This window comes from Tachypleus tridentatus, chromosome 9 (assembly GCF_004210375.1).
Source record: "Tachypleus tridentatus isolate NWPU-2018 chromosome 9, ASM421037v1, whole genome shotgun sequence".
NCBI lineage: Eukaryota > Metazoa > Arthropoda > Merostomata > Xiphosura > Limulidae > Tachypleus > Tachypleus tridentatus.
In genome coordinates, this window is record NC_134833.1 from 89,779,323 (window position 1) to 89,794,055 (window position 14,733).

At 32.1% G+C, this 14,733-nt stretch overlaps 1 protein-coding gene across 7 annotated transcripts in view; it reads right to left on the minus strand.

Moving 5' to 3' along the window:
* Nucleotides 1-224: 224 nt before the first annotated feature.
* The window catches only part of Plc21C (Phospholipase C at 21C), a 268,910-nt gene continuing 254,401 nt past the window's right edge, over nt 225-14,733 (minus strand). For 6 of the 7 annotated variants that reach the window (XM_076455602.1, XM_076455600.1, XM_076455603.1 and 3 more), the window contains 2 exons: nt 8,245-8,388; nt 225-7,344 (listed from right to left, as the gene is read on the minus strand). In XM_076455602.1, the coding sequence (XP_076311717.1) occupies nt 8,263-8,388 (126 nt within the window). In that variant the 3' untranslated portion in view covers nt 225-7,344; nt 8,245-8,262. The remainder of the gene's footprint in view (nt 7,345-8,244; nt 8,389-14,733) is intronic. The other variant, XM_076455601.1, reaches the window with a different exon arrangement.

Sequence of the window (14,733 nt, forward strand, 5' to 3'; positions counted from 1 at the left end):
ATTATGAGTCGCACGCCTTAACACACTTGGCCATGCCGGGCTGATTCAAGACAAAAATGAGCTCACAGTGTATAAATAACAGAGCTGGTGCATAATATTTAATTCATGGTTTTGAAAGATTTATTTTAAATAAACAAGGATATATTAAGCTCAATAACCTGAATAATATTTTTAAAAAATGTTCTTGAATTTTAAAATTCAAATTAACAAAAGACTCAATATTCAGTGCATTTATTTATTCCTTTACTTTTTATAAATTAAATTTCACATCAACCCCAAGTAGTCTTGGAATAATGGGCCGAAGATTAGTAAAAGAACAGTGTTTTTTTATTCTTACGAACCACTAAAATCTGTTACTCAATACAACTTAGTAAGTTTTTCTTTTTAATCTTTGAAGCTCACATAATGTTCCAAAATTATATATATATCTATATATGATCAATATTTTGATTCTTACTACAACCAGGTTGTATTTATAGAGAAACATTCTGGTATGGAGAGGATTACATATAGAAACCATTATGCATGGTAGAGTTATCTACAACATTAAAAAGAAATATTATTTTCAAACATCCTCATTTGTGTTCTTTCAGATTCTTCTGACGATACATTAAAGTAACCAAATATATATAGATATATGTGTATATAAATACATATACATAAATACACTTGACAAATATGTTCACCTGTAATCACTGTTTTGAACCACAAGTCATAAAAAATAATTAATCAAAAAATTTCAAACACAGAATTCTGTAATATAGGAGAAATAACATATCACTTGGACACAAGAGGCCATCTACTTCTGCACTAAAGGGGCAACATTGTCTACAAAAGTACAACTAATCATATTCAAAAGATAAAATATAATGAAATTTTGATAAACATTGTTTTAAAATAAAAAATCATATAAAGATTATATCCTTTCAAATCTGATTTGAATTTTTAAACATTATTTTAAATATATCCTACTATGTGAAAACAAAAATACATGAAACATCAATTATGTTGATTTCTTTTACGAATTCACATTAACCTAATATTTATTTAAGGGGAAAGACTTATTTTTAGAACATGTTTTGAAGTTAACCACTCTTATATCTAAATAGTAGGATAATTTAATTCATGTATAAAACTTGTATCTTGAGCAACTAATTTGCAGTAATAACATATTGCAAGATAACATAACACAACCAAATGACAAGATGCCAATTTTGGTCAATGTTTAAGATTTTGATTTCTAAAAAAAAAGAGAAAAGGCAATTTAAACAAATGTAATTCAAGCTTAACGTGTTGTGTCAAAACTTACCACTATTTCCTCTCACCCTTCAGATAGCACTCTAATATTGCATCTATGGATTGTCTCACAAAAAAACAAAAACAACTCATCTAAAAGTTAAAATACAATAAATCTAACACTGAAGATTAAGAAAGTTACTAAAAATGTTCACAAATCATTTTAAGATTACAACAAAGCAGATTTAATTAATACCACAGCAATCTTAAGATTAAAAATTCAAAATTTCATTAAAAAAAGATAAAGTTGAAATAATTCTGCAGTAGTGAAATTATGATGATGCACATTGAAGATGATGATGCACATTGAAGAGTTATGATATTTCAGATACTTTTTTCTGAAAAATCTATCTTACCTTCATCCATTAAAAGAAAGAAAGAAAGAAAATGGTATTAAAGGATTACAAAGTTCTTACAGGAAATTTGATCAGTACACTTAATGAATTCACTGAAAAAATAAACTAAAATTAAACAATTTCCAAAAAAACATTTCTAATTAAGAGAAAAGTAATAACTTAGAAAACTGACTACAGTATTCCATTAATCAGAATATAAAATTGAAGAAAGTTTAATGTTTGTTTATTTTAACACTTCAGTTAAAACTTGTGTTTTGCTATTTATTCTATTTAACAAACAACAGTCAAATTCTATATGAAAATCAGATCAAATGAAAGAAAACAGCTCTCACATTATGAGAAATCATCCAGCATTAAGGCAAAATATATTGCACATATCAATATTTACTTCACAGACCAGCAACTGTACAATTTTTAGACTAATCTATTATCAGACTTTTTCAAGAGTCTGATGCATAAAAGCTGTACCTACTTTAAGCTATTAACAGTTTAGAGAAGCAAGTATCACCAGTATATTATCAGAGACCATCCAAGAGATTTATAACTTTAAGCAGACCAGTGACATCAGAATTCTAAAAATGTTCTGTATGTACGTTTATCTGATTATATGACAATAAATTTTCTATACTTTTTTTAGGAATGAAGAAATAATGTAGTTTCAACATAACCTAAAATTGAAGATACCTGTACAAAAGAACACAATGAACTGTTAGTGATAAAAGTTATTTTACAGTTACATGTATGCTATTTTTAATTGTCTTCTGCTCACCACAGTGAATTTGTACTTATGTAGAATTTTAAAAATACATATATAATTTATACTATTAAGAAGCTGGTTAAGATATAAATATCAAGTTCATCTAAAATACATATTCTTCAAATTCTATATATGTTCACTGTGGCTAGTATAAAAGCAACTAAAACCATCGTACATGTACGATTCATCACTGCAAGAAAAACTACACTTATCTCTTTCAATTTGCCCTTTTCTAATGTTACTGATGAAAAGTGGAATTATACGAAAGTAATAAAACTTAGTGGTGGACCAACAGATAAATTAATTTAATTACAATTTTGGATCACAGATAAGAGGGAAAGATTTTTCTAGAACATATCTTAGTTGATTAAGATATTCATTAGTGATAAATATTATTTAAACATGACTCAACTAGTCACTGAAAAACCTAAATATAAAGATAATTTTCAACGTTCTAATAAACACTCAACTGGTAATTACAAAACATTTCTATTACTGTCTTTGTGACAAAACATTTTATTCATGAAGGTTTATGCATGTCTTCTAAAATCAGAACAAACTGAGTATTAAAGTGAGTCTAGAAAACTGTTTAAGGTTATTCCCATGTACAATGTTACAATAAATTTCTCAAATACAGAAATTATAAACAATTTTGAGTTTCAATGTGAATTTACCACAAAAATGCCAATACAAGCTGCAAGAAGAGTTCTAGAATGAAAATATTCCTTTTTTATCCATCACTGTTTGATGAGTATATAGACATCACTAGTACTAGGGAATTAAGTATCAATTATGACTGAATGTTTTAAGTGAAACTACAAGAGAGAAACAAAAGACAAAATAAGACACAAATGCAATTTAAGTTTGCATCACACAACTCCTGAGATGAATGTATTACAACTGTAGCAGTTTCTGAAATGCATCACAATGAATTTTCACAAACATAAAATGTGTTTGAAAATATAATTTCTAGAAATTAAATAACTATGAATTCATAAAACAATCCCAGTGAGAAAAAAATTAAGTCAAAGCAAGTTAATTTTTAGAGTGGTCACTGAGAGGAATATATCTTCACAGTACAGTTTAGCATATAGAGAATTTGTACTACGCATAATCTATTGATATATATATATACAATTTCTTTTGCATACCTGAAAATTTACAAACTCTACTGTGTACACAAGCACAGCACATTAAAAAAAAAAAATCCCAGTAATGCATGACCACAATAATTTTCTACAATTCCCTGAAACTAACTTGTGGTTTAGAAAATGAAACTTGAAAAAAACAGTGATACTGACATCTATCTTTTCTGCCAGAAAATGCATGGAAGAGATATCTCACTAGCTTTAATGCCAGTCACTACAGGACACAACACAACAATTAACAATAGAGGAAGATTGAAGGGTACATAGTTCACATTCTGCTCTAAATACATAACAATCATACAATTACAGCCTACAACATTTATGCAAATACAGCCTCTATTCTTTAGTTCTAACGGTTTATTAATTCATAAAGAACTGTTTTAGTTATATACACAGTTGAATTTTATGTTAGAGAGATTTGTGTCTGGTAAAAATCAAAACTTATATCTTAATAACAACTTCTAGCTGAAACTTTAACTATTTGAATAATAACCTGAAACACGTGTAATGAAATTATTTGTGTGATGGTAATTTATGAAGCTAGGTCACAAAAACCATCCACAAATGTAATATTTAAACTGTCTTATCCAATACTAGTTAGGAAAAAAAAAAAGACTTGTACCTGACCAATGGGTTAATACAATGCAACAGTAATATCATAATTTACTTTTGCCACTTAATATCCACTATATAACCTTTTCCATTCAATAATACTAAACAACTAGCTAACACAGTCACAACAACTAGCTAAATTAGAATGAACCAGAATATGATCCATACATTTTCAATATGTCAATATCTGACTTGCATGTAATGTATTTGTGTGTTATTATACGTTTCTTGAAAGAAAAATGTGTATGCCACCATATCAACATAAGTACATATGGATGGGTGCCATCTTTAAAATAAAAAAAAAAGTGGTAGAGAGATTTATATAGATGAGCCACAATAACCATACTTCCAGCCTGTAGGCATAATGCAGGCCCCTTGTAAATTATATTAACCTTGTGCTTGCTGAAGCAACAAAGAATTTTTTGTGTTTCATTCATAGAAACATCCTTCCATGGTAGTTTCACTTCACACAACTAAGAAACTAGTGATGGGTTAAAAACATGTTCAAAATGTTGTTTTTAAGTTTCTGTTACTACTGCTCCGGTTTGTCGTAAAAGTTGAAAGCGCATCAAATTTTACATTTCCACTAAAAATGAAACAAGTTTCTAATTAGCACACAATATGATACAGATATATAAAAGAATGGCATACACTTATTATATGTCTCAAGAAACTGAATCAAGCATTGTTTGGTTAGACTGAGTAAACAACAACAGAATTTTCAACTTCAATAGCAAATTATGTGTATATTAACTAAGTGGCTATGTCAGAGATACCAAGGAGTTTATTATAGTTGTCACTAATTTGAACTACTGACCAAAGGGAGGGCAGTCAATCAACAGCACTTCTAACTACAAGCACTCTGAACCAAATAATTGGAATATCTGTCACTTTTATGATGCACCCAGAGCTGAAAGCATATTCTGTGGCATCATGATTTTAACCTGTTAATCTGCAGTCAGGTGTGCTAAATACAAGGCTATGCCTGGACCTTTTAAAATAATGAGTTGTTATAACAACATTGTATTTGAAGAATCCCACACCACAACTACATAACAGTTGACACATGAAAAGATAATCAAATTTAGTTGCTCCAAGCTTAGCAAAAATCTTCATATTATTTTAAAAAGTAGAAACAAATATTAACTTTAAAATATCCACTACAAAACAGCATTTAGAATGTAACCATTTGGACTAACTTTTCATTATTAAAATACACTAGTTGTGCTTTTGCTTGGTACTGGGGTTAGAAATTCAAGGACATGTGACCTTTAATGAAACCACAGGGTGCATCTGCTTGTTGAGCCAAAAGGCCATAAATATCAAGTTTAAGAAATCTGATTATAGTATTCAAAGGGTTAAGATATCCAAAAGGAAGAAAAAAATACAATAACAACACTCTATATGCAAAAAACGGCTCGTTTTTTTACATGTAAAATATTTTCTCAACCCAAACGAGCCGTTTTTTGCATATATATTTCTCTACGAGTGGGTTTTCTCAACATCACTGATTAATAACAATACTCTGAACACTTTTAACTTACTGTTATTTCTTTATCTTTTGTAAATGATTCACTTGGGAAAGCTTACTAACTGTGAACCTCACTGGAAAAAATGCATAAATTAATACTTGTTTTTAAACTTATCAGACTTGTCTTCCTAAAAAGTCATGAATCACATATCTTATTACTATCATTATGCCTTATAATGCTGTGACAGTACTAATTTAGATGTGCAATAGCCTACAACCACAATCAGTTTAGATTCAAGGTTATCCCAGTTTATTCACTACTCTATTTTTTTAGAAAGAAAAAACTGGCAACAGACTTTGCTATAAGCATTTTTTTTTCACAAGTGCATTTTCAATTTTTTCAGACACTTATAAATTCTCAGCACAGAACATATAATTAGGGTAGGAAAAATCACAGTGTTCAGGTAGCTCTTAAGTGGTGTTAATTAGGTTGGTTAGTCATGTTTAAATTAATGACCTCGATTATTTTATCACCGAGAACTGATTAGTCACATACACACATAGGGATTAGATACTTACAACTGCTGGGTAGCTGAGTTGTAATAATTACAAAAGGCTATCTGCACTAATTGTCTCTAATTTTGAACCAGACCAGAATGGCAACAATTAGCCACAGCTAACCACTTTTGGGCTTCCCTGATTGAATAGTAGGATTAGACCACTCTTATGATGCAAGAGCTCTAAAGTCTGAAGTGTGTTTCTGCAGCAACAAGATGAGAACCACAAACCTACAGATTCACAGACTGACTTGTACAGCTCATAAAAGGATTCAAACCTCAACCTGAAATAGTAAATTGTTTGTGTAGCATGGTATAACTTGATATTGAAACAGTGGCTTATACTCAGTTCATGTTACAGGATATGATGCAATGTTTAAACTGTGTTTGTATTCAGTTTGTGCTACAGGATATAACATGATGCTTAAACTGTGTCTTCAGTTTTTGTTACAGGATATAACATGATGTTTAAACTGTTTTGTATTCAATTTGTGCTCCAGGATATAATTTGAGAATAATATTTAATTTATAAACCTTAAAAACCAAAAAATCTATGATGAATTTATTAATATGAGAAGAAGCTTGTCTTCAGTACTCCATTTCCACATAACAGTCATTTATACATAAACACAAAATGTATATTTTTAATCCAACCATTCAAGCTAAGTATTAGTGTTTTTTGACAGACAGTACAGTAACCTCACAGAAAACAATAAACAAGTGAAATCAGTGTTCATAACAATAACAAGATACAACAAATTCTGAAGAGTACATCTTCTATAAATGCATATGACAGTGAAGTTTTTAAGAGTCTGAACACTTATAATGAATGTCTGGTAATCCTGGAAATAATACCAGGATAACAAAAGACATGGAACACTATATACAACTTGAAAATAAAACTTTATACAGCAAGATTTTGTTTTAATTTACAGGCAGGTCTCCTGTCTTCTCAAAGAATGGAATGATCCAAAGCTGACTGACATCACAAGATGCTGCTAACACAAAAAGCTCTACCATGGGATGTTGAAAGTCATGCACTATGTCCTCTTTGTGTTACTAGAGGGCAGCACCATAGAGTAACCCAGAGGAATAAAATGGCTTGACCAAGAAATAAAATCGTAGCACAAGTCATAGCCCATATTATCTGAAAAGTGCAAAAAACTGAATGAATGAATGTTGTAAAAGATTTTAGTCCTAAACATTAAGAGTATAAAATACATCAAATAAAAAGTAATGTCAGTGACAATAATAAAAAAAACAAACTCCAATTCTTAATTTTCTTTTGCTTTAATATTTAAAGTAATTGTTAATTTATCCCCATGAAGAAACGTGGCTTCCAATCCTTCCAAAGTTAATGTAAACATTAAATTTATTTAAGGTTATTTTTGTCTGAAGTATTCTTACATTTACCAACACTTCTACTTTTATTAGTTGACAAATACTAACAGTATATCATATCATTTTACATTAGAAATTCATTGGCCATTTGCAGTGATAACAGAGCAATCATAACATCACAGATGCAAACAAACTTCACATGTTAATTAATGCAATGCACACTACAAATTTGAGCCATATTTTGAATAAAGACAATTCTTATCAAAAGTACAGGAAGAAGATAATTTTAAGTTACAAAGTCTTTAATGTCATAGGCATTGCTCCAATAATACAAGCCAAACAGTTCTGTTATAGTTATGACAGAAATAAAAAAAAGCTATATATGACCTATTAAATCAACATCAAGAAACAAAGGCTTAGAGGAGTCAGTGAATATAATTGTAGCATAATCCCGAAATTTCTGAAGCTATGTAAAATTATTTATTTTTGAATAATGTACTTTTGTTAAAAACTTATTTATTATCTTTTCCACTTTTATACCAAAAGTAAAAAACAAACAATCTTCCAGAATAAAAGTTTGTATAACATATTAATGCATAATACAAATTTTAATTTAATTTATAATAAACACTTGATAACTGAAAAACACTTCCACTGTTATAGAATGATACAACAGCTACTGAATAAAATCAAAAAAATTCTTTACCTTGATCCTGAATTTACCTCATAACATGGTAGCTTGTGGGACATCTGTAACTGTGGCTGAGAAATACATGCATGGATTCTCTTCAAAATCACGTTGCAAGGTTGCACACTTCTCTTCAAACATTTCTTGGAGACTCTCCTGAGCCTGTATGATTATGACCATAGCAATACAAAGTCAGAAATTGACATTATAAAACTAAGAATGCTTGACATCTCCAGTAAAATCGTAGATTATACACACACACACACACACACACACACTCTTTAACTTAAAGTGGTAGCCATGGTAATCACAAATGTGGAAATTATAACACAGATAAAACTGCAAATATGATACATATTTTATGGAAGAGCAGGTTGTCTCATTAAATTTGTGGGATCAAATCAATGGAAAGAGGAAACTTTTTGAAATGGATTGAGGAATTGGGTTATTTATAAGAGCTATTAACTCAACTTTAATGGCAGCTTTAAACTGGGATCAGAGAGTGGAGAGGAACAGAATAATGAAGAAAAAATAAAAATTAAACAAAAGTGTTGTAGCATAGGAACAATGTACAAAGGTAGTTTTAATGGTTGGCTAACTGTTGTTATTTTAAGGCTAGCAGTGTAAGAAATAAAATGAATGACTTTAGAGCACTGGCCAGAACAGAGGATTTTGAAATAATGGAAATAACTGAAACTTGGTTAAATGTAAGCAGTTTCAATGACAGGAATATAGTTGTTTAATGGGGATAGAGATGCAAAAAAGAAGGGGAGGGAAAGTGGATTTAAGACATGAAAATGTATTCTGAAGGTGGCTGGTGTGTGGGTAATAAAACTTTAATTAAAATAAAGTACAGAACAAAGTATCAATCTTCTAAGATGACCTAAGAATGCAGAAACATCATTTTGTACTTTATTTTAATAACAGCCTTCTTTAGAATACATTTTTACTTCAGGTGGATTTCTCATCATCACGATTGTAAAATGCGAGTTACGTCCCATTCATGTTGAAGATATCAATGTTAATAGCAACGTGGTTAAATTTAATTGGGTTTCTGTTATATAAAGAAAGAAGGTTTTCAGTTGGAATTTGTTAACCCACCAAAAGAAACTAATGAAATTAATAAGGTTAAAATTATATGAATTTTCCATTTCAGGCATATAGTCTTATTAGTCTAAGAAATGTTAGTCAAATCATGAGGAAGACAGATTGTTAGAAACTGATCATGCTGGTTTTATTCACAAACTGATTAGAGAACCTACCATGAACAATGCAATTCTAGATTTATTGTTAACTTCCAATATAAAAATGGTTCACAGAGTAAAAATTGGGAAACATCTGGGTGAAAGTAATCATCATGCAATTAGATTTGATGTATCACTGCATAAGAAAATAAGAAATAATGAAATTTTGGTTCCAAATTTCAAAGAAACAATTATTGAAGAGATGATACAAAAATTATACAGATTTGTGAATTTGAACTTCATACGAGTTGTTTTGGTTTTAATAACAGATTTTTCCATAATTCAGCTATATAGAATTTTAAAATAATGTTCATTTTTCAAATTTCAAGATAATAAAACCCATCAGAGTTGTGTTGTCTGCTGTGAATGGGGCAACAGGATTAAATGGAAATACTGATCAAATGTGAAATATTTTTATAAAAATAAATTCTTATATAAGCAGGTTCCTTGAAGAAAAAACGTTTTTGCAAGTAAAAACAAACAAACAAAAACAAGTCAGCCAACAAAGGATATAAAGCACAAAATTAAAGTACTACAATAAGTTTAAAACTAACTGCAATGTTGGGAGATTTGGAAGATTATAGATGATAGAGATGACCAAACAGGAAGTTAGAAAATCAAAAACTACAGGGAAAAAAAGATTGGTTTAAAATGTTAAAATTTCTTTAAATAATTTAAGAGTAAGAAAAATTGTAGGATGGATTTAAGACCTTTGAAGAATGATACTGAAAATATATATGTATTAATGATACTAAAAGCCTAATAGGCCTTATAGGAACCAGATGGCCAAACAAAAACAGTATTTTTTACCTACAAAAGCTTGCTATGAAGTTGTACACTCCAAATCTACTACCAACTGCCATGACGTTGTGCCTTGATTACTGGTCTGAAGTTCACATAAGAGACAGGCTAGGCTGTGGCAAAGCCAGAGAAGATAGATATAGCTGCACTACCAGCATACTCCTTCCCAGGAATACCAACATCACCATGAATCCACAAAAACTGAATAGATGTGGATGATAAAGAGAAGAGGGTTATTCCTTTCCTGTATCCAAGATAATTCATATTACATTATTGTAGGGCCATCAAAGAACTAAGAGTTAGAAAAGATGAAACAGTTAGTGCACAGGCAAGTGAAGTTGCATACAACTCAACTCAAAGTGAACACAATCTGTAGGAGATCTTAAGAACAACCACTGAGCCACAAGAAACCATGGCAGAGCCCACAATCTCATCAGATTTCAAATTCCCCATAAAAATGGGAACAGAAGAATGGTTCAAAAGATGTTGAGCAAAGAGAAGATGGTACTTCCAATCAGGAGTATTTGACCTTCTCAGATGAGTCAAAGAGAAGTTACAAGTGTGAATGGAAACAAGCTGGGGGGGTGACTGATTATCAAATTCAGCAATATCATCTAATATCAATTCAAATTCAGTCTACCATGACTAGATACAAAGGTCAGACGTAGGAATGGCATACCACATATTGTCAAAAAAGCACAGATCACTAAGACACAAAGGCACAATTCCAAGTGAAATTCTGTGGTAAGTATTGAAACTTTGTAACATTATACAAGGAAAGTTACAAACATTTAAGGTGAAATGAAGGTTCATAAGACTCAGTGTGCATTATGGATCAGAGAAGTGCAGAAAGATCCTGTGTACAACTGACATCCCTGATGATGTATAGTGTCCAACACCTTTAATGTAGCATTCCTGGCTGAACCACAGATCATACACCCATAGTCCAGTTTTGATCAAATAATGACACGATAAATGTTCAGTACATAAAACCTTTCCACTTCCTAATAAATGGAATAGAGGATCGGAGAATGTTCAGTGCCCTTGTACACTTTACATAAAACTGCTCAATATGTGAAATAAACCTCAGCTTACACTGAAGAGAAGTCTTAAGAGCATTGTTAAGTCACCATGGGAATAATGAAATCACATAAGTGGAGTTCAGGAAAAATGCACCAAGTGGTTCAAGATGATGTAAATGTGAAACCCTCTGCTGTGGTTCACCCTAACAAGTGAGTAAGGGCACTTCAAACTGCTGCTCAATAAATCTCATATTTGATACCCAACATGAAATTTGAAAGTCATCAACACAGAGACTGTTTGCAAAAGTAGACAGAAACTGTACAGTGATAGCAATGATCATAATATTGAAAAGTGTGTCACTCAAGACACAGCCCTAAAAGACTCTAAGGTCTTGTGTGAATGATTGGGACAAGACCAAATGGACTTAGAATGACCTGTCAAGTAAAAAGTTACAATTACAAAATGGGTAAATGGTTACATAATCCACATGAACAAAGATTCTACGATATGTCTCTATGCAATATTTTAAGACTTCTCAAGATCAATAAAAGATGCTCCCTTTTGAGGAAGGGTTCCCTAATTGATGTTTTGAGTGGAATCAGGTGGTCCACAGTGAGGTATTCCATACACAAAAACCACATTGGGTGGGCAAGAGGAGGTTTTTTGATTCTGGAATCAAATATGACATGCAGTCACCACTCTCTATAAAACCTACAGAGACAGGTTGTCAAAGCAGTAGGTCTATAGTTAGAAAGAATCTTGGGATCTTTTCCAAACTTAGAAAAAGGGATTATAACAGTATTGTGCCAAGCATCTGAAAATCTGTTGTCCTGCCAAATTCATTTAGAAACAACCATAAGAAAAGCAAAAGAAAGGTGGCACAACATCAAATAATGAATATCATCTGGTCCAAGCAATATATTGATGTAGATTGATTATAGTCAAAGACACTATCGATTCTAAATGATGGTAGTGATTGATTGATTGATTTAGTGTTTTATGGCACAAAGCAGCGAGGCTATCTGCGCCAGACATTCGGTAAAAATGTAAAAAAAAATAAAAAAAAAATAAATGTAGTAATAGACATAAATGGAAATGAAGGTAAAACAAAAAAGTATAAAACCAATGTTGATACCTAGTCTACAATGTTAAGATAGAAGGCAGAGTATAAGAAGTTGTAAGGTATTTACTCTCACAAAAAGGTAATGATCATAACCCGCCAGGAAGATTAACAGGTAAGTTCAAGAACCACCGTCAATCACCTGAAGTTGGCCTTTCCAGTCCTGGTTCCGGGTTATGTATCATAGCAGCTATTATCAAAATGTAAAAGAATAAAAGTTTTAAAAGACACTCCATAAAATCGTAATAATGAGTAGCCAAATGTCCAGTAAAAAGATAAAGTCAAGTAAATGGGGTAAAATTTGTAAAAGTAAATGAAGGTAAAAACAAAACAGCAATTAAAACAGAAAATGGTGTAAAAACCAATGGTGACATCCAGTCTTCAAAGTTGTAAAATATTTACTCTAGCAAAATGTTAATGATCATAACCCGCCAGGAAGACTAACAGGTAAGTTCAAGAACCACCGTCAATCACCTGAAGTTGGCCTTTCCAGTCCTGGTTCCAGGTTATGTCATAGCAGCTATTATCAAAATGTAAAAGAATAAAAGTTTTAAAAGACACTCCGCAAAATCGTAATAATGAGTAGCCAAATGTCCAGTAAAAAGATAAAAGTCAAGTAAATGGAGTAAAATTTGTAAAAGTAATTGAAGATAAAAGCAAAACGGCAATTAAAACAGAAAATGGCGTAAAAACCAATGTTGACATCCAGTCAACAAAGTTGTAAAGAACTACCTGTAGCAGAATGGTAATGATCGTAACCTGTCAGGAAGACTAACAGGTAAGTATAAAAACCACTGTCAGTCACCTGAAGTTGGTCTTTCCAGTCCTGGTTCTGGGTTATGAGTCAATATGGCCAGTACTAAAAAGTTAAGTAGTAAAAGTGTGAAATGATATGCAGCAAAAGTATAATAACAACTCGCCAGGATGACTAACGAGTAGTTCAAACGGATAGTTCAAACAGGAGCGTTAGTCACCTGAAGTTGGCCTTTCCAGTCCTGGTGTCGAGTTATTTAATGTTCTGGCCATTGTCCAATGTCAAATTGAAGGAGAGAGATTAAAACTGTAAAAAAGGAACCACAATTAAAAGGTGTAATGAATAAATATGCAACACTTAAATGAGATTAAAAGGTTAATGGCCATTAAAAATTAAAACATTATCAAGGTGGACAGAGTCACCATCACCAATAACTCTGTCCAATGTTACAGATTGACCCTGGGAAAAATATGTTTAAAATATTGCCGTCGTTGAGAATTGTAACGATGGCAAGAAAGTAAAACGTGGCTGATAGTGATTTGAGTGTTACACAAACTACACATTGGTGCATCAGTTCCAGATAAAAGAAAATGATGAGTTAAAAAACTGTGACCAATGCGTAGCCTAGTGAGAACAACCTCCTCCTTCCGAACTTTACGGAAGCTAGATGGCCAAAGTCCAATTTTGGGTTTGATTTGAAAAAGTTTGTTGTCACGTTGCTCATTCCAAGTGGACTGCCAGCTGGCACGGAGCCGAGCCTTGAAAACAATAGTCCATGTACGGAATAGGCATAGGAGTGATGGTGCTGAAGCAGAGATATTTAGCTGCCATGTCTGCAAGCTCGTCCCCGCGAATACCAACATGGCCTGGTATCCAGAAAAACTGGATTGAAGTAGCTGCTAATGAGAAATGGGCCAGTCGGTTTCGAATATCAGCGAGAATAGGATGTGAGCTTACGTGTAGCGATTCCAAGGCAAGTATAGAACTAAGCGAATCAGTATAAATAGTGCAGTTGGAGTACTGCTCAGCTGCAATATGATCCAGGGCAAGAGATATGGCATACAGTTCAGCAGTGAACACAGAAGCTGTAGAAGGGATTCTGCGTGCAACTACTGACCCATAGCAAACCATAGCAGAGCCCACTGAATTACCTGATATGGAACCATCTGTATAAATGGGAACTGAATGATTGTTTGAAAGATATTCATTGAATAAAAGACGGTACTTCCAATCTGGAGTATCTGCCTTTTTTTAGGTGACTGAAAGAAAGGTCACATTTGGGGGCTGTAATAAGCCATGGTGGGATGGGCCAGCCTCTGGAATCTGCAATGTTATCCAAGGACAGACCCAATTCATCCAATTGCTCCCGGATGCAAACGCCAAACGGAGCAATGACAGATCGCCTGTTCTGAAAAAGTACTGCCCACCGAGGAAGGAAAACACATTTCCAGGTGGGATGCTTTGGTAAGGAATGAAGTTTCAAGTATATTGTAAAGATAGTTGCAAACGGCGAAGGTGTAGAGAAGGTTCATGAGATTCAATGTATATACTTTGAACTGGAGAGG